The sequence below is a fragment of the Heterocephalus glaber genome, unplaced genomic scaffold (assembly GCF_053883595.1).
Source record: "Heterocephalus glaber isolate CG9 unplaced genomic scaffold, H.glaber_assembly_v1.0 deba00001118, whole genome shotgun sequence".
NCBI classification, from domain to species: Eukaryota; Metazoa; Chordata; class Mammalia; order Rodentia; family Bathyergidae; genus Heterocephalus; species Heterocephalus glaber.
In genome coordinates, this window is record NW_028258196.1 from 2450656 (window position 1) to 2477733 (window position 27078).

Below are 27078 nucleotides of genomic sequence, written 5' to 3' on the forward strand. Positions count from 1 at the left end.
AATGCAATGGAGACTAAGAATGATACAAAAAATCAATAAGCCAAGAGTTGGTTCTTCAAAAAAATAAACAAAATTGACAAATCCTTAGCCAACCTTATCAGAAAAAGGAAAGAAAAGGCCTAAATCTATGCAATTAGGAATGAAAGTGATGAAATTATAACAGACCCAGAAGAAATCCACAGGATCATCAATACCTATTTCAAGAATCTATAGGCCAATAAGATGGAAAACACAGAAGAAATGGACAGATTCCTAGACACATATGAATTACCAAAGTTGAACGAAGAGACCTAAAAATTTTAAACAACCCAATATCAATCAATGAAATTGAAAATGTAACTTTTTTCTTCTATTATCTTTATCCAGTTTTAGGATTCGCACAATGTTGATTTCCTAAAATGAGGGGAGAAGTGTTCCTTCTTTTTTCTGCTTTAAATGTATGATATAATTTATCAGTTAAAATGTTTATGAGCCTGCTGTTGTCATATAGGTAGGTTTTTAAGCTAGGAATATACTTCCTTTAATAGGTGCTATTCAAATTTTAGATTTCCTCCAGTGTTAGTTTCATTAATTTGTCTTCTAAGTTACTTCTTAGAAGTTGTCAAATTTATTTCAAAAATGATTTTTGTAATATGCTGTCTATATCCTTTTAAATTCTGTAAAATCTATGGTAATGTCTCCTAGATCTTAATATTATAATTTTAAAAATGTATAACTGATATTGTGTAACAGGAAGAAAAGGTCTAAAAGAGCAGGGAAATTGGGAGGGGTAGGGGAAGGGAAAAAAGGGAAAGGAAAAAATATGAGAAGAGGAAAAAAATGGAAACAAGGTCTTTGCAAATAGGAAAGGGTGGAGTGGGTGAAGGGAGGGCAAGGGAAGGGGAAAATAAATAAGAACCAAGAGACTCATGTAATGGTACAAGATCCCAATGATGAATGTAACTGTATTTTATCCCTAAAATGTACCAATAAAGTTAATGGGGAAAAAATTAAAAAAATAAAAATTTAAAAAAAAAAAAAAAAAGGATACACCAAAAAAAAAAAAAAGGAAGTTGAAAATGTAATTAAAAACTTACCAGCAAAGAAAAGCCCGGGTCCTGTTGGCTTCACTGCCGAATTCTACAAGACATTTAGAGAGAAACTACTGCCACTACTGTTTAAACTGTTCAATGAAATTGAAAAGGAAGCAATACTCACAAATTCATTCCTGGAAACAAGCATCACCTTGATCCCCAAAGGAGCGAAAGACCCAACCAAAAAAGAGAACTATAGGTCAATCTCACTAATGAACATAGATGCAAAAATTCTTAATAAGATACTGGCAAATAGAATGCAGAAGATCATCAAGAAGATCATACACCCTGACCAAGTAGGATTCATCCCAGGGATGCAGGGATTTTTTCAACATATGCAAATCAATCAATGTAATACACTATAGCAGTAGAGCCAAGGTCAAAAACCATAGGATAGGGGCTGGGGATTTAGCTCAGTGTTTTCGCCGCATGCTGTGCAAGCACAAGGACCCGAGTTCGATCGCTGGCACCCAAAAAAACAACAACTACAACAAAAAAAGCCCCATAGGATCATCTCAATAGAGGCAGAAAAAACATTTGACAAAATCCAACATGCATTTATGATAAAAATACTTTACAAAAAAATTGGAATAGATGGTCTCTACCTCAATCTGATAAAAGCCATCTATGAAAAAGCAACAGCCAATATCATACTAAATGGTCAAAACCTAAAATCCTTCACACTAAAAGCAGGAACAAGACAAGGATGTCCACTATCACCAATCCTGTTCAAGATAGTCTTGGAAGCATTAGCCACAGCAATTAGACAAGAGAAAGAAATAAAAGGAAGAAAAAGAAGGAATGAAGAAGACAAATTGTCATTATTTGCAGAGGACATGAAACTCTATATCGAAGACCCCAAGAATGTCACCAAACGTCTTCTAGACTTAATAATGAAATTCAGTAAAGTAGCTGGATACCAGGACAAGATACAAAAATCAGCAGCTTTACTCTACACGAACAACAGACTCACTGAGACAGAAATAGGACAAACAATTCCTTTCATAGTAGCATCCGAAAAACAGAAATACCTAGGAATCAACCTAACAAAAGTAATCAAAGACCACTTTTCTGAAAACTATAGCACTCTGAAGACGGAGATTGAAGATGGTGCCAGAAAATGGAAAGACATCCCTTGCTCCTGGGTAGGAAGGATCAACATAGCGAAAATGGCCATACTTCCAAAACTGCTATATAGATTCAGTACAATCCCAATTGAAATCCCAGCAGCATACTTCACAGGCCTTCAGAAATCAATCCAAAAATTCATTTGGAACAAGAGACCCAGAATAGCAAAAGCAATTCTAGGTAACAGAGACATGGCAGGGGGTATCACAATCCCCAACTTGAAACTATACTACAAAACTGTGATTAAAAACAGCATGGTACTGGCAAAGAAACAGACCTGATGACCAGTGGAACAGATTAGAAGATGCAGAAACAACTCCAGACATACTCAGCCACCTCATCTTCCATAAAGGAGCCAAACACTCTCACTGGAGGAAAGATAGCCTCTTTAACATATGGTGCTGGAAAAATTGTGTTTCAACTTGACAAAGATTAAAACTAGATCTATATCTCTCACCATGAACTAAACTAAAATCGAAATGGATTAAAGATCTAAATATTAAAATACAAACACGGAACTGGCTGGAACACAGGTTAGGTAGAACTCTTGAAGACATTGGTGTAGGAACAGATTTTATGAACAAAACCTCAGTTGCCCGTGAACTAGCAAAAACAATCAACAAGTGGGATCTCTTCTTATTAAAAAGCTTCTGTACAGCAAGAGAAACCACCAGCAGTATGAAAAGGCAACCCACAATGGGGGAAAAAATCTTCACCTGCTGTTCCTCAGACAAAGGTCTACTATCTCAAATCTATAAAGAACTTAAAAAGATCAGACCTCCCAAATGTAAAGACCCAATCCAAAAATGGGTATCTGAAATGAACAGACATTTCTCAGACAAAGAAGTAGAAATAGCAAATAAATACATGAAAAAATGTTCAACATCAATGGTCATTCAAGAGATGCAAATGAAAACAATGCTGAGATTCCACATCACATCAGAAAGAATGGCTGCTATCATGAAATCAACCAACAACTAATGCTGGCATGGCTGTGAGGAAAGAGGAACCCTGCTCTACTGCTGGTGGGAGTGTAGACTGGTGCAACCACTGTGGAAATCAGTATGGAGACACCTCAAAGAATTAGGACTGGAAGTCCCATTTGACCCAGCTATTCCCCTGCTGGGTGTCTTCCCCAAAGAATTAAAAGAATCATACCACAGTGATATATGTGCACCCATGTTCATAGCAGCACAATTTGTAATAGCAGCCCAGTTGTCCAACAACTGGAGACTGGATAAAGAAAATGTGGGGTTTTTCATAAAATGGAGTACTACTCAGCCATCAAAAATGAGAAATTATGGACATTTATAGCTAAATGGATGCACATTTAGGCAATACTCTTAAATGAAATAAATAGGACACAGATGTGTAAATACTGAACAGTTTCTCTAGTGTGAGATACTGAAGTTGTAAATAAGGACTAAAAGGTATAATACATAATGTGAAATAGGAAGAAAAGGGATAAAGGGGAAGGGGAAGTGGGAGGGGTAGGGGAAGGGAATGGAATTAATATGAGAAAATGGAAAAATAGGAGCAAAATCTTTGTAAATAGGGAGGAATGGAGGGGTTGAAGGGAGGGCTGGGCAAGGGTGAAAAATGAGAACCAAGAGAGATTATGTAAAGGTGCAAATTTCCAATGATGAATGTCATTATATTGTACACCTAAAATGTACCAATAAAATTAATTTTTTAAAAAGATGAGATCAGGGTCAAGGGAAGGTCAGAAAAAAGAAGTCCAGGAACTGGGATGAGCCCTGGGTTATGGGGTCAGAAGTGAAATCCACCATCAACTCACTGGAGGCTGACCTGTGGGTCTGCTGCTTCCTCTTGTATGAAACAGAGAGGGCAATGGATGTCTTGCAAGAGTGCTGAAGATATTAGAAGTAACATATGCAAAACTTTAGTACAGTAATGACAGAGAGGACAGAAAACAAAAGACATGAATTCTAGGACAAAAAACAAGTGAAAAAAGAGTACTGTGTCCAAAACATAGATTTAAATTCAAGCAAGAATTTACCTTTGATTCCTTGAGTAGATATTTATTATTCCCACTGTGTTTGATCACATATTGTATGTACATTGGGTCAGCAGAAGTCATGGGACTAAATCCCATTGAGAAAATGATTAGCATCAAGTCCACAATGAACAGTGGTTGACAAGCAGGATGGACAGAGGGACAGAGGGAGAGAGTCAACTCCTGGGTAAAATCCCAAGGTTGAGTCTGATGTCTGGAGTCAAAGAGCAGGCTACATGTTAACCAGAGCCCAGAGAGGGAGAGGCCCAGGCATGCAGATGTGAGCATGTGCTGACATGCAGGAGGCAAGGTGGGGCACTGGCTACAGGTATATGGCAGGGTAGGGGTGGCTCAGAGAAGAGGAGATGGAGATAAAGACTATGCCAAGGTCTGGGGCACCCATTGGCTTTTGTACTGAAGAAAAACCACTGCCAGGAGGAATATTTTAACTTAGGTCTCACCAAGCCAGACTTCACTGAGAAACTGCCCATATCTTAGGTTCTCAGTTTCTGAGTTCTGCCCTGGATGATTTTCTAACAGAGTAATTTTCTACTAGAAATGGGAAGGCACGTCACACAGGATGGTCCCACATGCACAGGTAATTTGAAAGAGCATATTCCATGGGCCTAGTCTTGTAACTTCCCAAACAGACAAGAAAGCTGGGAAAACTCTAGAAAAGAAACCTCCAGTGAGAGAGGTGAAATACAAAGGATAGTGAACAAGTACTTTGGTGGTCACAGGTCTAAAAAGGTTAAGACACTCCTTTCTCAGAATCTGTGGGCTTGGTTGTGTTTCCCCAGCTAAGCATGCAAGACTCTCAAGAGCCAGGCCTTGGGTTCTCAGGCAGCTGGCAGGGACCTCAGCATGGTATTGGATACTTCAGTGCTTAATAAATATTTCTCCTTCTTTCAGCAACATTTACACTTTTAAGTGACTTCACAATTTTTGTGCAAGCAGGATTCTCTTTTTTAAGGATTCTGTAAACTGTTTCTAATAAAACATTCAAGGTAGAATAAAAATAAAATAATAAATTTTACATTGTGATCATTTTAACATTTTTATGAAGAGAAGTTGATAAAGGAGTGCAAAAGCAGAGGAGAGAAAATAAGAAAGATTTTAATAAAAATAAAAGACAATTATTTATAAAGAAGAGAAACCAACAATTGCATTTTTTAAAAAATAGAGAAACACATGGGCAGAAGCATGAAATGATACCATTTTTCAGAGATGTGTAGGTAGGAAAAGATTTACAATCAGTATCAAAAGCTAAAAAAATGTTTAAATATTCTATTCAGTTATTCATGGATTTGTATAAAAATTGTGTAGAAATTATAGTCACTGTAACATTTACAATAGGAAAATGTAAGTAATATCAATATTCAACAATAAGAGGTTAAAACTCAAAGGGAAAAAACTTTAGGCTATGTCTACATGAAACTAAAATTATTTAAAGAAGAATACTTCGTTATGAGCCCAAGTTTATATATATATACTCTGTTAGGTGGGTCATGGCTCAGTAGTAAAGCATGTCTTTGGCATGCATAAGGTTCCAGGTTCAATCCTTGGGGCCAAAAAAAGAGCATGTATATTAGAACAATATACATCAAAACACTAACTGACACAAGTAATAGATGGGAGAATTATGGTGGGTTTTCTTCTATTTTCTATATTTGTAGATTTTACAATTAGGTATAATTTCTTAAGAAAATCACTTTTTAAAAAACACAAAATTTGGCAATCCTCTGCAAACTGAAGTTGGTGGTAGGTTGCTGATACAAGAAGTTTGAGGCCTTCCCATGTAGCTAATTCCTGAGCCCACAGCTATAGATTCTAATCCCACTGATTCTGGTTTGTTTTCTTTCTCGATGTTTTATTTGCCGCAAATGAAAAAGCACAGCCATATAATGAGGCCTCTGGTGTCCTACAAGTAAGGAGAGAGCTACAAAGATAAACAGTAGGCATGCAGAAAGGTCCTACATGACAAGCCCACTGCCAACATCACACTCAATGGTGAAAAGATGAAGTTTTTTTCAAGTCGATCTTATATCCTGTAAGTTTACTGACTCCATTTATAAGTCCTAACAAGTTTTTGGTGGAGTCTCTAGGGTTTGCTAAAGACAAGATCATGTATTTTAACTCATTTCTTTCCAAAGGGAAAAGGGAAAGAAAAAATAATTGAAGGGAAAAATGCAGAAATAGAGCTTTTGCAAATGGGAAAAGGATCAACAGTTGGAAAGAACAAGGAGGGATGGGAGGGGTAAGGGATGAAAAAAAAAGAATTAAAATGTGTTATGCACATGTACCAACTCCCTACAATAAATGCAATTGTTACGTACTGCAAACTTGTACTAAAAAAAAAAAAAATGGTAGTGCCATAAAAGCAGAGACATAGACAAATGGGACAGAATTGAGAGCCCAGAAATAAATCTATGCATTTATGGCTAATTTTTTCTGGTTTTGGGTTTGGGTTTTATTGGTACCGGGGATCCAACTCGGGTCCTTGTGCTTCCACAGCAGGTGGCAAAAACACTGAGCTAAACCACCGGCCCATGGCTAATGTATTTTTAACAAAGGTGCCAATAACACACAACTGGAGGAGAACAGTCTCTTTGATGAGTGGTATTGGGAAAACTGGATATCCACATGCAGGAGCACACAAAAATTAACTCAAGACAGATTAAAGACTTCAGAATTTGAAATTATAAATCTACTAGAAGACAATATATGGAGAAAGCTTAGTGACATTGGTCAGGGCAATGACTTTTTTAATATGACTCAAAATACAGAGGCAATAAAAGCAAAATTAGACAGATGAAATTATATTAAGATAATACAGTTTTGATCCAGCCCAAGCCAAGCACAGGGGCGGGCCACCAGAGACAGGTCCTGGGTCACAGGAAACCCCACCCCATCCAGCCCTCACCAAGCACACTGGCGGGGACCAACCAGAAGGTGAGGACCCCTTGCTACTGGCGATGCCCATGGCAGTGATCCGCTTAGCTGCACGGACACCTGCAGGATTCACCACCCCCACCCTGCTCCTCTGGCCTCTTGGAAGAGATGACAATAAATATATACACACTAAATACAAATGCCCCCAACTATACAAAACAAATATTAATAGACTTGAAAAACCAAATAAGCACTAATACAATTGTAGTGGGGGACCTCAATACCCTACTATCACAAACAGATAGATCATCTAGACAAAAAGTTAACAACAAAATTCTAGAACTGAACTAAGCCATTGAACAAACGGACTTAATAGATGTTTACACAGTGTTCCACCACACAAAATCAGAATACGTATTCTTTGCAGCTGCACACGGGTCATACTCCAGAAAAGATCACATGCTAGCTCATAGGACATGTATAAGTAAATGCAAAAGAATTGAAGGTACCCCTTGTATATTATCAGACCATAGTGCAATACAATTGGAGATCAATAACATAAGAAACCACAAGCACCTGGAAGGAAGCTCCCCCGCTGCCATCCCAAGCTCCTAGGGCAGAGAAGCTGAGCCGGTCACAGAACTCAGAAGGAAGCTCCCCCGCCGCCATTCCACACTCCTAGGGCAGAGAAGGTGAGCCGCATGGGTGCCAGAAGCAACCCCCCACCCCACCCCATGGAAATGAGAAGACACGTAAACAAGCCTCAAAAACAGACTTCTGGATCACCTACAGCAACCCCAAAGGGAAACAAGATGGAACAATCTGATACTCAACTACCTGGACTCTCTGAACTGGCAACAAAAGAGGATCAGGGAAAAATGAAATCAGAAATAATTACTCAGATAACAGTAAAGATTGTGCTCATAGTTCAAGACATGATTAACAAATCTAGAGAGGACACAGATAAAGAAAATAGAGGATCTGAGGAACATGATAGAATCCCAACATAAGAAACAAATGGAATCCATAAAACAGATACAAACAGATTTCCAGGAGATTAAAAACTCCATCAAAAGTCTGCGCAGCAGAATGAACCAATGTGAGGATAGAATTTCAGATATAGAAGAAAAGATTGCAATTACTGACCAGAAAAGAAAAATTGCTTTAAAATTGTAAAGGAACACGAGAAATCAATCCAGCAGCCGCTAGATGATGCAAAGAAGAATAACATAAGACTGATTGGAGTCAATGAAGAAAGAGGAGAGAGTGCACATGACAGTAAAAAAAACTGTTCACAGAAGTGATGGCAGAAAACTTCCAAAGCAGGGCAAAAGAACTTGACATACAGATAAGTGAGGCATATAGGACTCCAGCTAGCCTTCATCAAAAAAAATCTACACATAGGTATATAATAGTTAGGATTCCAGAAACCCAGCAGAAGAACAAAATTCTACAAGCAGTTAGAGAAAAGAAACAAATCACATACAAAGGAAAGCCCATCAGAATCACAGCAGACTTCTCAATGCAAACCCTCAAGGTAAGAAGAGCTTGGAGTGATGTCTTTCAAGCCCTAAAGGAAAACAACCTCCAACCCAGATTGATGTACCCTGCAAAACTATCTTTCAAACTTGATGGAGAAATAAGATACTTTCATGATAAAGAGCACCTCAGGAACTTCATGAATATCAAACCGGCACTCCAAAAAATTTTAGACAATACCCTAGGAAAAGACAATGAGGATCACAACCCCAAGAAACCCAGCAGAATGAATCCATTTGGCGTGACAAATTAAACACAAAGGGGGAGAGTCCAACAAAAAGAAAAAGTCATGACAAGGCTTTTAAAACTTTTAACTTCATCTCCCTAATGAATGTATAAGTCAATCTTGTTATTGTACTTACTAGTATTTTTCTGATTCTAGACTTGCACACCTTTCCTTGTGCTATATTGGCTATTTATCATCTTCTTATGTCTACTTTTTAATTGGGTTGTCTATTAATGAGCTGTAAGAATTCTTTATATATTCTGGTCATAGGTTACAGGCATTGTAAATATGGTCTGTTTAAGGACTACTTTTCATTTTAATGATGTCATTTAAAGTTCTAAATTTTGGCTTTTGTCTCTCCTTTGTTCAGAGACAGCCCAGCACATCTATTCCCCTAATAAAGTCTTGTTGTGGCCTGGTCTGGTCTTGGTCTTCAGCACTTTTACCTGACATTTCTGGTGCCGTGACTCGGATGGTAGATGGTCCATTAATGGACGATGCCCCACAGGACGGGGCTGATTGACCTTTTGGCCATCTCCAATGGACCTATCTGCCATTGCCAGGACCCTCCGGGGCTTTCTACCTTTGCATTGCTGGTGCTACACATCCACACCGGTCACCAATGTCTGGGTGAGTAGGGAGTTCAGCCTCCCTCTCATCGGGTTCTCTGTCTCGTGTTCTCTCCCCCTCTGGGGACTTCTCAGAAATCGAAGCGCTTGGTCAGAGAAACCCCCACGGCCTCTGGGCCCAGGACCGTGCCCCTGGGAGAGGTCCCATCGGCCCGCCTCCTCTCGTTCTCTCCCTCTGGGAGACTCACTCGGAGATTGTCAAAGGAGACAAGGACGTTTCTCCCCTTTGTCTTTCCCCCCAGGGGCTGCCTCCTCCTCACCCACTCTAATCAGGGGGCCCAACAATCCAAACCCCGCCCCTCAACGCCTCCGGGCTGCCTTCTGGCACAACTCAAACCCCTCGGATTGTTGGGACCAGACTTTAAGCCAAAAAGACTTGTTTTCTATTACAATCAGGTTTGACCTCAGTATAAATTAGATAATGAGTTTCCATGGCCCAAAAATGGCACTTTCAAGTTTAACTTACTGTGTGATTTACACAACTTCTGTCGACGCAATGGCAAATGGTCAGAAATCCCCTACATACAAGCCTTGCCTAACTATGCTTTTAACCCTCCCTCTGTCAAACCTGTTCTCCTTCTCAAATAGTCCTAGCCTGAGCCGATCACTCACCACTCATACCTCCTCCACTTTATAACTCTGTTGATAGGAAAAAGTTTTAAAGCTTAATAGATTAGCTATTAAAGTAGTTGTGGAAGCAAACTAGGTAGTGTATCCCTTTAAAAACTTGCCTTAGCCCATTGCTTCTGCTGTTTAAAGTAAAGGTTATATAGCTTCTTTGATTTGTAGCTCCACTATAGATAACATCCTAACTAAAGAACGAAGTGGGAATCCTTGAACAAACTTGTGAGACATGTGCCTTACCTGTCATGTGTTTAGGGCTGTCATCAGTGGCAGAAACCACCTGTGTCTAACCATTAAACAGGAATTGGAACTTTATTTACTTAACAAAGACCACTAGGGATGAGATAATGATGGACAAAAGTATAAAATGTTTATAGTGAGTCGGAGACCAAATATTTAAAAAGCTATAAGTAAAAGACATATTTTTGATATAAAAGGATTTTATGTTTGTCTTGTTAGCAGAACAAGACCAAAAGGCCTAGGTACATAAAGAAGGTGTGTGGAAGTGATTTATAAAGGAAATATATATGTTTACTTGTTGGTTTCAAGTTTGCTATAAAAGGTTTACAGGAATAGAGGTTTCATTCCTTCTGATTTTAATTCTACAAGAGATCTCTGTTAATTGACTTACAAAAAGTTTTAAATAGTCTTATTTATAATTATAAACCTAAAATTATAAAGAGATTATAATTCCTTTGGGCTAAATATATTTGAGTGCACCCTAGTTTTAGAAATTGTCTTATATCTTTGTTTTTTGTCCAATCCTACAGCTGTCTTGTTTATAGATAAAGGTTATTAAGTTCAAGGCATGCTCCCCTTGGTGAACAAAGGAGCGGCCACATGGAAATATTTTCCAGTCTTTGTTCACTAGGGGGACCTCAACAGTTTTCGTCTTACAACAGACTGACCCGATAGTTTTCATAGCCTTATAAAAGACTTACAGGAATAAATATTATTTAAATATATTATTATACTGTTTATATCAATTGTCATCAAAGGGATAAATTCTAAATATGTTATTATGGTGTGCTTACACTGGTCATTTTCAAAGGACTAAATATCCTGTAAAAAACAATAATAACAAGGTTTTATTTTTTCTAGTGTACTAAATGTATTTGTACTTTCTGACTGTACAGGTTTTCTAATATTTGTTTATGATAATAACCTCTTTTTGGTTCAGGTATTTGCCTTTTCATACACTCTAGCTATTTATGATAACAGATACATATATGGGCTATTTTCTTTAGATGGTATCCTATCAAAAGATTTTTTTTTTAAAGATAATAATTTAGGTAAAAACGTTTGGTGTTTTTAAAAAATGAGTACGTTTAACAATGGCTATTTTATATCAAGATGGACATTTAAATGTGTTACAAAGGTAAAGTCATCATAATTGTCATGTTAAAATATTATTTGTGGCTCTTTTTCTGTTAATATTCTACAGGAATTCAACTACTAAAAAACAACCATGACTGATAACAGTAACAGTTCTCTATATTTTAAATTCCAAAATGCTTGCTATTCAGGTAAAACTATAATAGTTAAGTTCATTATTCTTGTTACAATGCTAACGCTATTGACCTTCTCTTCTGGATGTTCAACAACTAAAGTTTGGAGACCAGAACTAAAAGGTAACTAGGCTATGAGGACAGCCAATATTTTGGCCCTGGCCCCTCAAGGTCAACAAAGTTCCAGGACATGAGGGAACCTTCTCTACAGGGTCCTACATCTTTGGTAAGTCACTCAACCTCCTAAACTGGGAGATTGCTGGACACCAGAGGACAATATACTGTGTGCCAAAGGAGGGTCACCAAGAAAAATATCTCCAATGCTTTCACTGAAAGCAACTTGGTCAAGCAAGGCCATCAGCCATCCAGACGGCTGACAATGACAGAGGAGCAGAGAGGCACTATGCATGGTTCCAAAGTAATGGCCTGGGGAGACTTAACTGACCTTAATAGATAACAAGAGGTTCATATTGATTGACACAGGTCTCGCTTTAACTTGGTCTTAAACACCCAGCAGAAAAAATAACCAAAAGAGGTATAAAACAATGACATAATAATAAAGCTAGACTTCAGAAAAATTAAGACATAGCCCACCCATTAAAATCTTTTGGTTCACTCATGACACAGCCATTTCAAAAAGACAAAACTTTGGGTACTAAATAGAAGCAAAAATCATTAATTAGCTACAAGTGTGTACAGATTTTTTTCAAAAAAATTAAAAGAAGTTCTTTACAGATACCCAATCCTAGAAACCACTGGTCTCCAGATCTCTCCTTTTAGATAAATGTTTTTCTGATTCTGTGATAACTAATTAACTGTTGTGTAGTGATCAAAAAAAAAACAAAAAAACCATAAAGTAAGAGTATTGGGAACAAATCCCCTGCTTGTCAGCCACAGTCAGGATAAGTTCTATACCAAGCAGCTACAAGATTTATTCCTTTTAAAATAATGTACATCCTTGTTCTCTGTTTATGATGCCTCTTCTCATTGTGCTCATATTTCCTGGATACCTACCCGTGTCTAAAAAGATCAAGCCTTTTATGTTACACTTGATCGCCTCAAGTTGGCCAGGGTCCTTGTGGAGGTTATCAGTTCTCTTTATTTTTAAATATATCTAGGAGGCTTCCAAAAACTGAGAGGTACAGGAATAAAACTGTCCTGGCCTTGAATTTAAAGGAGAAGTCAGGTTCATAGTAACACTACACTCATCGGTAGGTTGGCCTCCAAAAGACATTTGCTCAGTTACATACACCTTTTATATTCAAAAAAAAAAAAAAAGGATTATAAAGATTATATAAATTGTGTTTATCACTTTTCCACTCATTCTCTAAGAGCAAGGACATGACACAGGGGCCCTTAGATCAGGAGCTATGATCTCTTCCATAACAGTCTCTTACTTCTATAACAAATGAGCCCCTAAACATCCAACTGTCTCTGTAAAACCTACGTAAATAATGAATAAAAAAATTAATTGTCAAATGAAAAAAATTAAAACTCAATGGGCCAGATCGATATGCCCCCAAGGTACTAATCAATGGTGGGGTACGTTTGGTTCCTGGAGCTCATGGCTCCCCTGGCTATTACTACTCTTGGGACCCCTCAGCATTATCTGTTTAATTCTCTGTTTTGGACCGTGTCTGGTTCGCTGTTTTCAAAATTTCTTGCAGGAACGATTGAGGGCACTCACCGGCCAGACCGTCACAGAGTTCATCACGGCAGGGTACCAGCCAGGACGGCAAAAGGAGGAGGTCCCCGCTTGCCACCGGCCTCATCAGATCCAGGTCTAGCCCCGATCTTCGCCCCTGGTCAGCAGGAAGCAGCTCCAGAAGAAGAGACCTTCACCCAACTATCATACAACAAAAGCCTGGAATGATAGGTCTCCCACCACCTCAGCAGCTATTATGTATCGTAGCTGCCCTCTTCCTATGGTGCCTTGCCCCCTCCCCTGTGTGACATCATGCCAAGATGGCTGCTCCCACCAAAGAATAAACCCTTCTTCCCAGCATGCCCGTTCCCGCCTAGAAAGTAACCTAATACTCGCTCACCTCCTACCACCTAGTGACATCACCAGCTCCTCCATTCCCTAGTCACTACCTCACTCAACCCCACCTCAGCCCTTACAAACCCCACCCCAGTCTCTATAAAAGACTCTCCCTGCCCCGGCCATATTGCTTTTGTCTCTCCTTTGTTCAGAGACAGCCCGGCAGATCTGTTCCCCTAATAAAGGCTTGCTGTGGCCTGGTCAAAAAAATAAATAAAATAAAATAAAATAAAAAATAAAGTTCTAAATTTTGATGGAATCTCATTTATCAATTTTTTTATTTTATACATTATGTCTTTTGTATCCTAGGTAGTTCTTGCCTACCCTGAATTCATAAACATTTTCTCTTATAATTTCTTCTTAAAGTTTTATACTTTTAGGCTTTCTTATTTAGGTTCATAGATCCCTTCAAGTTATTTTCATGGATGGAAAAAAAAGGGTTGAGGTTAATTTTTTATATACAGATACCAGGTGTTCTAGTGCCGTTTGCTGAAAACACTCTCTCTTCCTCGGCTCTTGAATTAAGTTTATATTCTATTAAATGCTAATGCTAAATAATCTTTCAAAACTCAGTGGACCATATATGTGTGGTTCTATTTCTAGATTCTCTGTTTTATTCCAATGATTTATATGTCTTTCCTTACACCAACACTGCCTTGATTACTGTAGCTTTACAAGAAGTCTTAAAATTGGGTGCTAAACGTCTTACAACACTGTTTTTGTTTTTGTTTTTAACTTTTCTAGGTCCTTTGTACTCCTTCATAACTTTTAAATTTCAATATCCAATTCTTCATTTATAGCAAGTATACATAGACTTGAATTTTGATATATACCTTGTGTTTTCTAATCCTGCTAAATTCAAATACAAGTTCTAGGGGCTCCCAGAGATTTCTTAGTATTTTTTCTGTAGATGATCATTTCATCTACATACAAAGATTTTGCTTCTGCCTTGCCAATCCTATCCTAATTGTGTCATTTTATTGCCAGACTATTTTGGTGGGGCCTAGGTTTCAAAGTTTAATGGACAGATAAAGAGTAAGCATATCTGCCCTTGTTCCCCACCTCAAGGAGAAAGCATTGTATCTTCTCCATTCATAAAAGGCATTCTCGCTGGGAGTATGGAGTACATGTCTTTGATCTGTTGAGAAGATTCTGTTCTACTTCTAGTCTCCTGATAGCTTTTACCATGAACAGCTGTGGAATTTAGTCCGATGCTTTTTCTCCAACTAGTGACAAGATCATATGGCTTTTTCCTTTCCTCTCTTAAAATGATGACTTTTGGGGGTGGATCTTCCAATGCTGAATCAACACTGCCATCCCTATAACAAAACCACTTTCTACATACTGCCAGATCTGACTGCTAATAGTTTGTTTTGTTAAACAAATTTCTATCTATGTTCATACTTTTTTCTTCTATTACCTTTATCCAGTTTTAGGATTAGAACAATGTTGAGTTCCTAAAATGAGGGGAGAAGTGTTCCTTCTTTTTTGTTTTAATTGTTTGATATAATTTATCAGTTAAAATGTATATGAGCCTGCTGTTGTCATATAGGTAGGTTTTCAAACTAAGAATATACTTTCTTTAGTAGGTGGTATTCAAATTTTAGATTTCCTCCAGAGTTAGTTTCATTAATTTGTCTTCCAAGGTACTTCTTAGAAGTTGTCAAATTTATTTCAAAACAGATTTTTGAAATATGCTTTCTATATCCTTTTAAATTCTGTAAAATCTGTGGTAATGTCTCCTAGATCTTGATATTGTAATTTTAAAAATGTATAATTGATATTGTGTAACAAGAAGAAAAGGTCTAAAGGAACAGGGAAAGTGGGAGGGGTAGGGGAAAGGAAAAAAGGGAAAAGAAAAAATATGAGAAAAGGAAAAAAATGGAAACAAAGTCTTTGCAAATAGGAAAGGGTAGAGGGGGTGATGGGAGGGCAAGGGGAGGGGAAAAAAATAAGAACCAAGATACTCATGTAATGGTACAAGATCCCAATGATGAATGTAACTGTATTTTATCCCTAAAATGTACCAATAAAGTTAAAGGGAAAAAAAAAAAAAGAAACCACAAAACCCCCACAAACACATGGAAACTGAATAACACCCTCCTGAACAACTAATGGGTGACAGAGGAAATTAAAGAAGAAATTAGACAATTTCTACAAGTAAATGATAATGCCAGTACAACATACCAGAATCTGTGGGACACAATGAAAGCAGTTCTATGCGGGAAATTCATAGCAATAAATGCCCATATTAGGAAAACAGAGAGAACTCAGTTAAATAACCTAATGCAGAACCTCAAGCTCCCAGAAAAAGAAGAGCATAACAAACTCAAAGCTCACACAAGGAAAAAATTATAAAGATCTGAGCAGAAATCAATGCAATGGAGACTAAGAGAATGATACAAAAAAATCAATGAATCAAAGAGTTGGTTTTTTGAAAGAATAAATAAAATCGATAAACCTTTAGCCAAACTTATGAAATAAAGGAAAGAAAAGGCTCAAATTGATGCAATTAAGAATGGAAAAGGTGAAGTCACAATAGACCCAGCAGAAATCCAGAGCATCACCAATAGCTACTTCGAGAACCTGTACTCTAATAAAACGGAAAATACAGAAGAAATACACAGATACCTAGATACATATGAATTGCCAAAGTTAAATGAAGAAGATATAGAAATTCTAAACACCCCAATTACAATGAGTGAAATTGAAAAGGTAAGAAAAAATTTACCAACAAAGAAAAGCCCAGGTCCTGATGGCTTCACTGCTGAATTCTACAAGAAATTTAAAGAACTATCACCATTACTCTTTAAACTCATCAAGGAAATTGAAAGGGAAACAAGGCTTCCAAATTCATTCCTGGAAGCAAGTGTTACTTTGACTCCAAAACCAGGGAAAGACTCAACCCAAAAAGAGAACTACAGGCCAATCTCCCTAATGAACATAGATGCAAAAATCCTCAACAAAATACTGGCAACAGAATACAGAGGGTCATCAAGAAGATCACACAACCTGACCAAGTCAGATTTATCCCAGGGATGCAAGGATGGTTCAACATCCATAAATCAACAAATGTAATACACTATATTAACAGAGTCAAGGACAAAAACCACATGATTATCTCAATAGATACAGAAAAAGCATTCAAGAAAATCCAACACCCATTCATGATAAAAAAAACTCTACAGAAAATTGGAATAGAAGGTCTTTATCTAAACCTGATTAAGACTATCTATGAAAAATCAACAGCCGTTGCACCAGTCTGCACTCTCACCAACAATGGAGAAGGATTCCTTTCTCCCCACAACCCTGCCAGCATTAGTTATTGGTTGATTTCTTGATAGCAGCCATTCTTTCTGCGGTGAGGTGGAATCTCAGTGTTGTTTTCATCTGCATCTTTCGAATGACCAGTGAAATTGAACATTTTTTCATATATTTATTTGCTGCTTTTACTTCTTTGTCTGAGAAATGTCCGTTCATTTCAGATGCCCATTTTTGAATTGGGTCTTTGAATTTGGGGGATCTGATTTTTTTCAATTCTTTATATATTCTAGTTAGTAGTCCTTTGTCTGAGGTACAGCTGCTAAAAATTTTTTCCCATATTGTAGGTTGTCTGTTAGCTCTGTTGGTGGTTTCTTTTGTAGTGCAGAAGCTTTTTAATAAGATGAGATCCCAGTTGTTGATTCTGCTAGTTCCCATGCTGCTGAGGTTTTGTTCATGAAGTCTTTTCCTATGCCAATGTCTTCAAGACTTCTACCTAACTTATCTTCCAGCAAGTTTAGTGCTTCTGTCTCAATAGTTATATCTTTAATCCACTTCGATCTTAGTTTAGTGCATGGTGATAGGTGTGGGTCTACAAAGAACTAGGACTAGAGGTTCCATTTGACCCAGCTATTCCCCTGCTGGGTATCTTCCCAAAAGAATTAATAGAATCGTACCACAGTGATATATGTGCACCTCTGTTTATAGTGGCACAGTTTGTAATACCTAAAGCTTGGAAGCAGCCCAAGTGCCCATCAACTGGAAACTGGATAAAGAAAATGTGGTTTTTTAATAAAATGGAGTACTACTCAGCCATAAAGAATGAAAAACTAGAGTCATTTATAGCTAAATGGATGCATATTGAGGCCATACTCTTTAAGTGAAATAAATAGGACACACGTGTAAATACCAAATAGTTTCTCTAGTGTGAGAAACTGAGAGTGTAAACAAGGGTTAAAATGATTAAAACGAATAATTGATAATTTGAAATAGGAAGAAAAGGTCCAAAGGTGTAGAGGTGGTAGGAGGGGAAGGGGAAAGGGAAGAAGGGAAAGGAAAAATTATGAGAAAAGAAAAACATGGAAATGAAGTCTATGTAAATAGGGAAGGGTGGAGGAGGTGAAGGGCGCACAGGTAATGGGGGAAAAAATAAGAACCAAGATACATCATGTACAGGTACAAGCATCCAATGATAAATGTACCAATGAAAGAATTTAAGAAAAACAAGATAATACAGTTTTATTATCTTATATTTCTGGAAGTCAGAAATCCAAAAGCAGTCTCCTCAGCTAAAGTCACAGTGCCAACAGTGTGTCTGGGGAGAATGTTGACTTGCTTTTTCCTGTTTCTAGACGATACCTGCACACAGCCCCTTTCCTCCATCTTTAAAATCAGCTGCATTACATCTCAAAATCAATCTCCCCTCATTTTTTCTCCTCCTACTGGCAAATTTTCTTCTCTGTTGCTTACCCTCCTACTTCTCTCTAATGAGGGCCATTGTAATAATCTTCTCATCTCTAAATCTTTCACTTAATCACATCCGCTAAGTCTCCTTTGCCATGTTAGGCAATGCCATCCAGAGGATCCAAGAACTAGGATGTAGATGTCTTTGGGGAGCTATTATTCTGCCTAGCACATAAGATAAGTCCCCCAGTCTTTCTCATCCCTGAATTGTGTTCCACATAGCTTCTCAGAGAATCCTCAGCACTAAGAAGTCCAAGGCCATTGCTACTGCCCCCTTTCCTGGCTTTCCACCTGCCCCATACCCTGCCTCACTTCTTGCCTGAATTCCTGGGATCACATCCTAAGTAAACTCCTTGCACACAAATCCTATCTCAGGAACTGCTTTTAGGAAGAACTCAAACTAAGGGAATAGTCACATTCTGCTCCCTATATGGCTGGTCTTGTGCCATGCCAATATTACTCATTTTGCACATTAAAACAAATCACTAAAGTAAACAGAAGGAAGGTGGTAAGGAAGGCAGCTATGCTGGCCAAGTTCAGTTAGTGGGCATCTGCTTCTATCTAAATTAACTCTAACAGAAGAATTTCAGGCTACTTGGACATATAAAACATACCCCTTCCATAGAGTATTGGGTAGAATATATTTTAGAGCTAGATTCATTTAGCTCACATCCAATTTTGAAAGGATTATAGTCACTCTGATCAAATCATCAATATCACTTGCATCTATCAATAATGTGGAAAACTTGATTTTTATCTTAATCAATGGAAAGAAAAAAAGTATGCTCTGCTTAAGTAAAAAATGGAGTGTCTGAACATAGTTATTTGTTCAGAACACATATAACTAAATTTCAATTAAAATGTCTCTACAGTGTTAAGAAATAAATGAAAAGTAGGGGTTTTTTTCCTTTCTGTTTAACCATAAGTGCCCTTTCTAACACAAGAAACAAACACAGCTTTTTTCCAACTTACCTAACACACTTAATAATAATAAAACTTAGCAAGTTTTAAGTAGTATATTCGTGCTTTTCAAAGAAAATTAAGTTTTCCTAGCTATAGGTTATTCTCTAATGATGCTAAATTTACCTGCTTAAAATCACACAGAAAACCTATCTGTAATTATTTGCCCTGCACATAATTATAGAATAGCAAGATTCCAATGAACAGAATGACCTACTTCCTTACATAAGGCTAAGTGAGCAGTAATTATGCATCCAAGAAGAAATTAATTCTGAAAGCTCTGAACGGATATTTACAGAGACGGTGCAAAGAGCCCAGAGATGCTCATCTCTCCTTTCAAGTGATAATAAGAATGTCTTTAATGAGCTCAAACTCAGAAATGGTATTAGATACCTATTGGGAAGATGCAAAGAGACTGTCATGCAATCAACTGCACATTCTGTCAGTGTCATCTAGTAATGTTGTTGGCCCTGAAAAACTATAAAATACATGGCCACAACTCTTGTGATGAGAAGACTATCATGAACTCCACCCACGTAGTATAACTTGAGTGTATCTTCCTTTCTCTTCTCAAAAGAGAAGCGTACTGTATAACACTGCATTCCTCTGTGCACTCTGTTGATGTCTCCTCCAACACTGACTAGGGGTACTCCTGGTTCTTGGTTAAGTTGTCCCTAAAGATCTGCTGACCACCTCACATCCGGGACCTAAAACTCTCATTCTTATGAGAGCTCTCTTCACATTTGCACTACTTGCATTCACGGTGAAAAAGAAAATACTGGGCCGGGGATTTAGCTCAGTGGTTTCGCCGCCTGCCTCGCAAGCTCAAGGACCCGAGTTCGATCCCCAGTACCAAAAAAAAAAAAAGAAAAAGAAAATACTTTGTTGTTGGGAGCAATGCTACATAATTCTAGGAAAAATCATTTGAGTAGGCCTAGTTCTCCTGCCTACAGCCCAGCTAGGACATTCCAGACATAATTCCATTTTGGCCTCTGGTCACAACTGAGACCTGAGTGATCCCCCCCCAGATGTTGCAATCTCCAGGACAAGACTACACCTGCGGGAGATGCCAGGGAGGAACCAAATCTTCATCTGCATAGTTCCTCATTGTTCTTAGATTTCCACTGCCCCCCAGGTTTTTGTTACACCTTGTTTACCCCAATGTGAAGGACTGAACTCTTTTTCACTTGTTACATCTGTTTCTCCCCATGTACTGAATAAAAGGTGCTACAAGCTGGGGGCTTTTGTCTTTGCTGCCCGGAGCAGCACTGATCAGACCCAAAGCTCAGCTTCTTCTCAGTCTCATTTGTCTACCTTTCCTGTAATTCGCCGTGTGCTGCCATGGCTCACAGGAGACTAGGACTCACTGCAGAGGTTCTGGTAACGTCCCCTTCCCCTGTTCCCTACACTTTGTTCTTATTTTTTAATTTTAATTGACACAATTTCACATATTTATAGGGTACAGTGTGATAATCTGATACATGAACATAATGTATGATGATCAAGTTAGGGTAATTAGCATTTCCCTCTCCTTAAACATTTGAAATTTGTGTTGGGAACGTTTTTCTTTTCTAACTTTCTATAAAATATATAATAAATTCATAATAATTGTTATATTGTATGTATTTCATATATTTTAATGTATAATTCTAATAGCTCTAGTATTTTGGAAAACATCAGCCCTTATTATGGAACTACATTTTGATCCTATTACCCAACCTCCTTCTGTCTCCCTTCTCACTCTTCCTAGCCTCAGATAACCACCATTCTAGACTCTACTTCTACAACATCAACTTTTTGGTTTCAACGTATGAAGGAAAACATACAGTACTTGTCTTTCTGTGCCTGGCTTATTTCACTTAATAATCTCTAAGTCCATCCATGTTGGCACAAATAACAAGGATTCCTTCTTTTTATGTCTGAATAATATTCCGTTGTATATATGTACCACATTTTCTTTATCCATATACCCATTGGTAGATACCATGGGTGATTCCATATCTTGGCTAGTGGGAACAATGCTGCAATAAACATAAGAGTTCAGGTGTTTCTTGGATATGGTGATTTCATTTCCTTTGGATACACACTCAGTAAACATGACAGCTGGATCTCATGCTTTACTCTGAAAAGAAAGTGCACTGCTTTCTGAAGTTCAGTACTGTCACTCTTCCAATGCAAAGTCAAGTTTCTACAAGGTGCAAGCTAGGACCTACCTAGAACTCTCCATCCTGAGATACAGAGGAGATTTTATCCATGTAAAATCCATCAGCCATACATACAATCCCTCCTCATTCTGAATGTCACATAAAGTGACAGACCACTTCAGTTTCAAGCCTGGGCCCCTAGTCACTCCTTTTCTTGATAAGAATTCCCACTGATAAAAGCCATGGCTGGGGATTGCCTAGTGAGCTCATGCTAGCCGATGGCTCTTATCTAGAATTTCTGACACAATTCTACTTCTTCACACAAAGCTCCACTTTCCTCATGCTTTGACACAGCCAACAAATGAAATCAATTAGTAATGGAGCAATGAAGGAGACTAGAGCGGTTTTCAAGGCTGCTTCAGGGTTTGTTTTCAATGGATTCCACTTACCAGCTCATAACGCTTCACTCCCCTCAGTAATGGGCAAATACCAAGATGTACTCTCAAGAGACATTTGGGCAAATATTTGGTTATGAACACCTAAGTATTGATGGTTAAAGGGAGAAAGTTTCAGTTCTGTAAGATAAACAAACTCTAGCAAATTCCCATACAGCATGGTGCCTACAGCTAACAATATAACATTATGTACTCAAAATGTGCTAAAAGGGTAGCTCTTTTCTTAAGATACACAACTTAATGTTTTGATATACTGTATGTGCACATTGTAAAATGATCATCACAATCAAATGAATTAACATATCCACACAGTTACCATTATGTGCATGTGTGTATGTGTGTTCAGAAGATTTAAGTTCTGTGCCCTAGGAGAGCAGATCTGTTAAGTTTTCCTACCACATAACATCACCATTACCATCATAATTCACTAAAGGGGTGGGAGGAAACTTTGTAAAGCAATGGATTCATTTGGGCGATGGTTTCTGAGGTGTGTACTTAGCCCCAAACTCATCAACTCTATATATGCACAGCCTGATATCCTGCTCAGAACCAGAGCATCACAATTAACACTGTGCAAGAGCAGAACTTTTCTTCCACCTAAATGGATCACTTGAACGTTCCCCTGAACTCTTGATCCTTTGAGAAGAGCTGAAAGGTCTTGGCAACCACTGTAGGAGAGCAGGTGCATTCCCCTCCTGCGAGCGAAGCAAGCTTCTCTCGCTCTCCAGGAGCAGCTGTCAGCCCAGAGAAACAGAGCCCCTCTCTCCTCTTTCTCCTCAGTCACTTCCAGCTTCCTTTTTCGGCCAGGTCCTGAGCGGCTGCCTCCCATTTGCAATACTCACCTCCTTTCCATCATGCTAGAATGTGTGCTTCCGTGTTGTGATCTTAAACTTCTCCTGCGAACTTAGTTTTTCGATGGAGTGTGTTTATTCCAAGTGTCTTGCTCACTCTGAGTCGCAGACTCTACAAATAAGCACTTTCTTTTTTGCTCTTGCTGAGCCACCAAGAGTTTCCCCCGTCTGGAGAAAGGTCCTACTTTCATTGCTGAGTTGGGGCTTCAATGTCCGTTTTCTTCCTTTCTTTTTAGGTATGAAGGATTGAATCCAGGGCCTTTACACCAAGCTACATCCCGAGACCTTTTCATTCTTTTCTATTCTGAGACAGGGTTTGCTAAGTCACTAAGTTGCCCAGACTGGGCTCAAACTTAGAGAGAGAGAGAGAATACACACATGCTTTTCTGGATCCCGCTTCACTAAGGCTCAACTTGTCCAAAATGCCTTCTTCGTCCAGGGGTTCAACTCCTCCTCCCCTTCCTACAGTTGCCCAAGGCCATGTCCCATGCCCCTGGGTCAGCATTAAACTCCGTTCAGTGCCCACTCTTGATCTGTGACACTACCCATCAGTGCAGGAGGCTGAGGCCAGGGCTGGCTTCATGCTGCCTCTTCTGGCAGCCACATATCTGCTCTCAAGGTCAGCGGCATGTGTGTGGATCCTGGTGTGATTATCCGGTGTTTCTCCACATCCGCAGCAGAGGGTAGGAATCCATGGTCACTCAGTCCCCCACATGTGTGGGGTTTGGAAATCCAGGCCCAGCTTCTGACCAGATGCCCTTTACTCACTGAGGCAAAACTCGTGTAACATAAAATCGACCATTTGAAAGCGGGCAGCAAAATGGCAGTCACAATGCTACTTGGCAGCCACCTCTAATTCCTTCAAAATGTTCTCATCACACCAGAAGGAAGCCCACACCCATTGCCTGTCATGCGCCACAATCTCCTCCTCCCTGGCAGCCACCAACCTGCTCTCCTTTGTGGATTTTCTATTCTAGATGCACTGTGAAAACGCAGACACACCACACATGACCTCTGCATCTGCTCCTTTCACTTAGCATAGTACCACACAGTTCACCCACCTTGTAGCATCTGCACAAATGCCCAAAGAGCACAAGAAAGATGCTGAGGGCTGGGGATTTAGCTCAGTGGTTTTGCTACCTGCTGTGCAAGCGCAAGGACTCAAGTTCGATCCCCGGTATAAAAAAAGAAAAAGAAAGAAAGATGATGAGTATCATCTGTCATTAGATGAATGCAAATCAAAACAAAAGTGGGATAACACTTCATCCTCTCTTTTTCTCAAGGCCATTCAAAAAAGAACAGAAAATTATAAGTGTACAAATTGGAAAGGATGCAGAGAAATTAGAACCATGGTGGAAAACAATTTGACAGTTTGTCAGAAGTTAAACCTAAAATTCTAAGAGAACCCAGCAATTCCACTCTTGAGTATCCATTCAAAAGAACTGAAAACAGGTCTTCAAATACTTGTACACAAGCATTCAGAGTGACACTATTCACAATGGCCAAAAAGGAAGAAACAACCCAAGTATCCATCAACTGATGAATAAACAAAAGGTAGTATAGACATACAGTAGAATAGCATTCAGCCATAAAAAGGAATGAACTATAATACATACTCCAATATAGATGAAACTTGAAAACCACATTCTAAGTGAAAGAAGATAAATGTGCTAAGTGGTAGAAGATGAGGTAAGGAATTATGTCCAAGTCCCCAGTAAGCTGAGTAGCTGCCACCAAGAGGGAAAAAGTAGAGCTCACATTCCAGCTGCACATACTGACCCCTTCCGCATCAGTTCTCGAATGACACCCTCCTGCTACACTCCTAGCAGGACAAAGACCACTTCCCAATGTCATGGCTGGGTCAGCCTGGCTCAATGGCTGAAAAATATAACTTTATTATCAAAAGAATTTCCTTCTTACTTATTTTTCTGGAGTAACTGTAAAATGTACAGAGTCCACTGCTAGGTCAAAAACAGAGGAACTAGAAGTGAAGTCATTATGTACATTTCTTTTTTCCAATTTTTTAAATTGTGATAAAATACACAGAACATAAAGTTTGCCATCACAGCCAGGTTTAAGTGCACAGTTCAGTAGGACTGACACCTTCATAATGCTAACAAGCATCCCCACAACCACTTCCCCCTTGTAAGACCGTCCCACCAAACAGTTATTCCCCATTCTGCCACCTCCCAAGCAACCACCATTTTACTTTCCAGCTCTAGGATTTTTCACTACTCAAATCCCTTATATAAGTGGAATCTCCAATGTTTCTCCTATTGTGCTGGCTTATTTCACTTGGCATAGTGTTATCAATATCACTGATATTGTGGCATATATGAGAATGTCCTCACTTTTAAGGCTAATATTCCACTGTATGTCTACACCACATTTTGTTTATCTATTCATTTATAAACAGACAACTCGGTAATTTCCACATTTTAGCCATGGTGAATGCTGCTATGAGAACATCAGCACACAAACATCTCTTCATGAGCCTGCTTTCAATTCTTTGGGGTATATACCCAGAAATGGAATTGGGTTTATTATTTGATATGTTTCCATTCAATTAGAAAAATTCAACAATATAACTAACATTTATTGACTATTTAATAGGTACCAGGTACTGTACTAGAAAATATCCATACAGCCTTATATATTTGTACATTAAAATGAACACTGCAGTTATGCTTTAAAAAGAGAAATTGAATTAGGTTTTTTTAACAGTTATAATTAAATCCCAAAACTCTAAGCATCGATTAGATACTACAAATAAAATCTGATTATCCCACAGACTTATTTCTACACACACTTTTATGAGTTTATTCAACTGCACATGGCCGTGAAGTTACATCAACCAAAACAGATTTTGTCTTACCTAGTAACAAAAACCCTGAACCTTTTAGGAGTTTCTTATGATGAAGCAGCCAGAGATGTTTCTTTTAATTGGCAATAAAACTATCTACATTATTAATGATGAGCTTAATTTCTTCATTGATGTCTAAAGGCCATTAACTCCGCAGCACATTACAAATGTACTCTAAGAGAACCTAACCAAATAACATCCACTTTTTTTGTTTAGTTTTGTGATACTAAAACAACTTTATTTTTCATAACAAGTTTATTTTTTAAAGGCATACAGACAAAACAAAGTAAACATTTAAACAGATTTTAACTTCTGCCCTAAAATTGTTCCATTAAGTGTCAGTCTCTAAACATTTTTAGTTCAGTAATCGTCATCTTCATCGGAGTCCATTACTTTTCTTCTGTTGAATTTAACTGTTGTTTTCTTTTCTGTTTGTTGGCTTACTTTTTCAAGGATTTCTATTAAACCTTGTCCTGAGACCTTCCCACTTAGCTGTCCATACTTTGCCATCTGTATAAGGTAATTCTCTACTGCTTTCGTGTTTTCAGGCTTTACAAGTCCTAAGTTACTTAACCTGGCCTAGGCTAACTGATCCAGAACTCGCGCTAAGATACTGTTTCTCACTTCCGCTTCCCTGTGCTTTGCTTCCTGTTGCGCTGCATCATTAGGACCCCTGTGTTTCGCCTGCAGCTCGGCCAGCCTCTGCTCCCTCAGCACCTCCACCTTCTCATCCGCCATGGCACAAGCGTAGCGGAGTAGCGGCAGTATACATCCACTTTTCTGATGGCCCAATGTTTCAAGGAAATATTTTTCCAAGATTTGTGAGGTTTTGTTCGCACAGAGGCATCTGCAGTAGACTTCGCCAAGAGTGCAGCAATTGCCATCTCAGTTCCAATAAAGATGCTTCCAAGGTTTTAACACACATGTGATAGACTAATACTGTCAATTGTCATTCAAGATCCAGTCACTGGAAGGGAAGAAGGGAGGGAGGGAAGAAGGGACAAAGGGAGGGAGGGAGGGAGGGAGGGAAAAAAAACCCCAACAGAAGTCATATAAGAATAACCTGAAAAGTCTCTGAAGTTTTCTCCTACCATGCACCTCCTCAGATGGCTGAGGTCATTTTTCACCTTATTACTACAAGAGTGTTCTGATTTCCTTCTCACCAATACTTTATAAAGGCCATCTGACGACATCACTTCCCGCTTAGAACCCCTTCAAAGCTTCCTACTGCCCATAAGGCGAGGTCTAAATGCTTCATCGGCTTGATTTCCACTTCATCATGAGTGTGGCGTGGTCACCTCCAAACCTCCACTCTTTTGTCTCTGCTGCCTGTGCTCCCAGTTCACGCCTACCACTTTTCAGGCCCAACTCCTGGATCCACCTGTCCATCGGGCAGTGCCTGG

General features: G+C 38.7%; 1 protein-coding gene and 1 pseudogene across 4 annotated transcripts in view; both read right to left on the reverse strand.

Annotated features, from left to right (window-relative positions):
* The window catches only part of Armh4 (armadillo like helical domain containing 4), a 186041-nt gene that overhangs the window by 23126 nt on the left and 135837 nt on the right, over window positions 1–27078 (reverse strand). The window contains exon 6 of one of the 4 annotated variants that reach the window (XM_087210145.1): window positions 1077–1119. The exons of the other annotated variants lie outside the window; for them this stretch is intronic. Coding sequence (XP_087066271.1) covers window positions 1077–1119 — 43 coding nt within the window. The remainder of the gene's footprint in view (window positions 1–1076; window positions 1120–27078) is intronic. 4 annotated transcript variants of the gene reach the window in all.
* Window positions 15471–26669, reverse strand: LOC147828377 (programmed cell death protein 5 pseudogene; annotated as a pseudogene).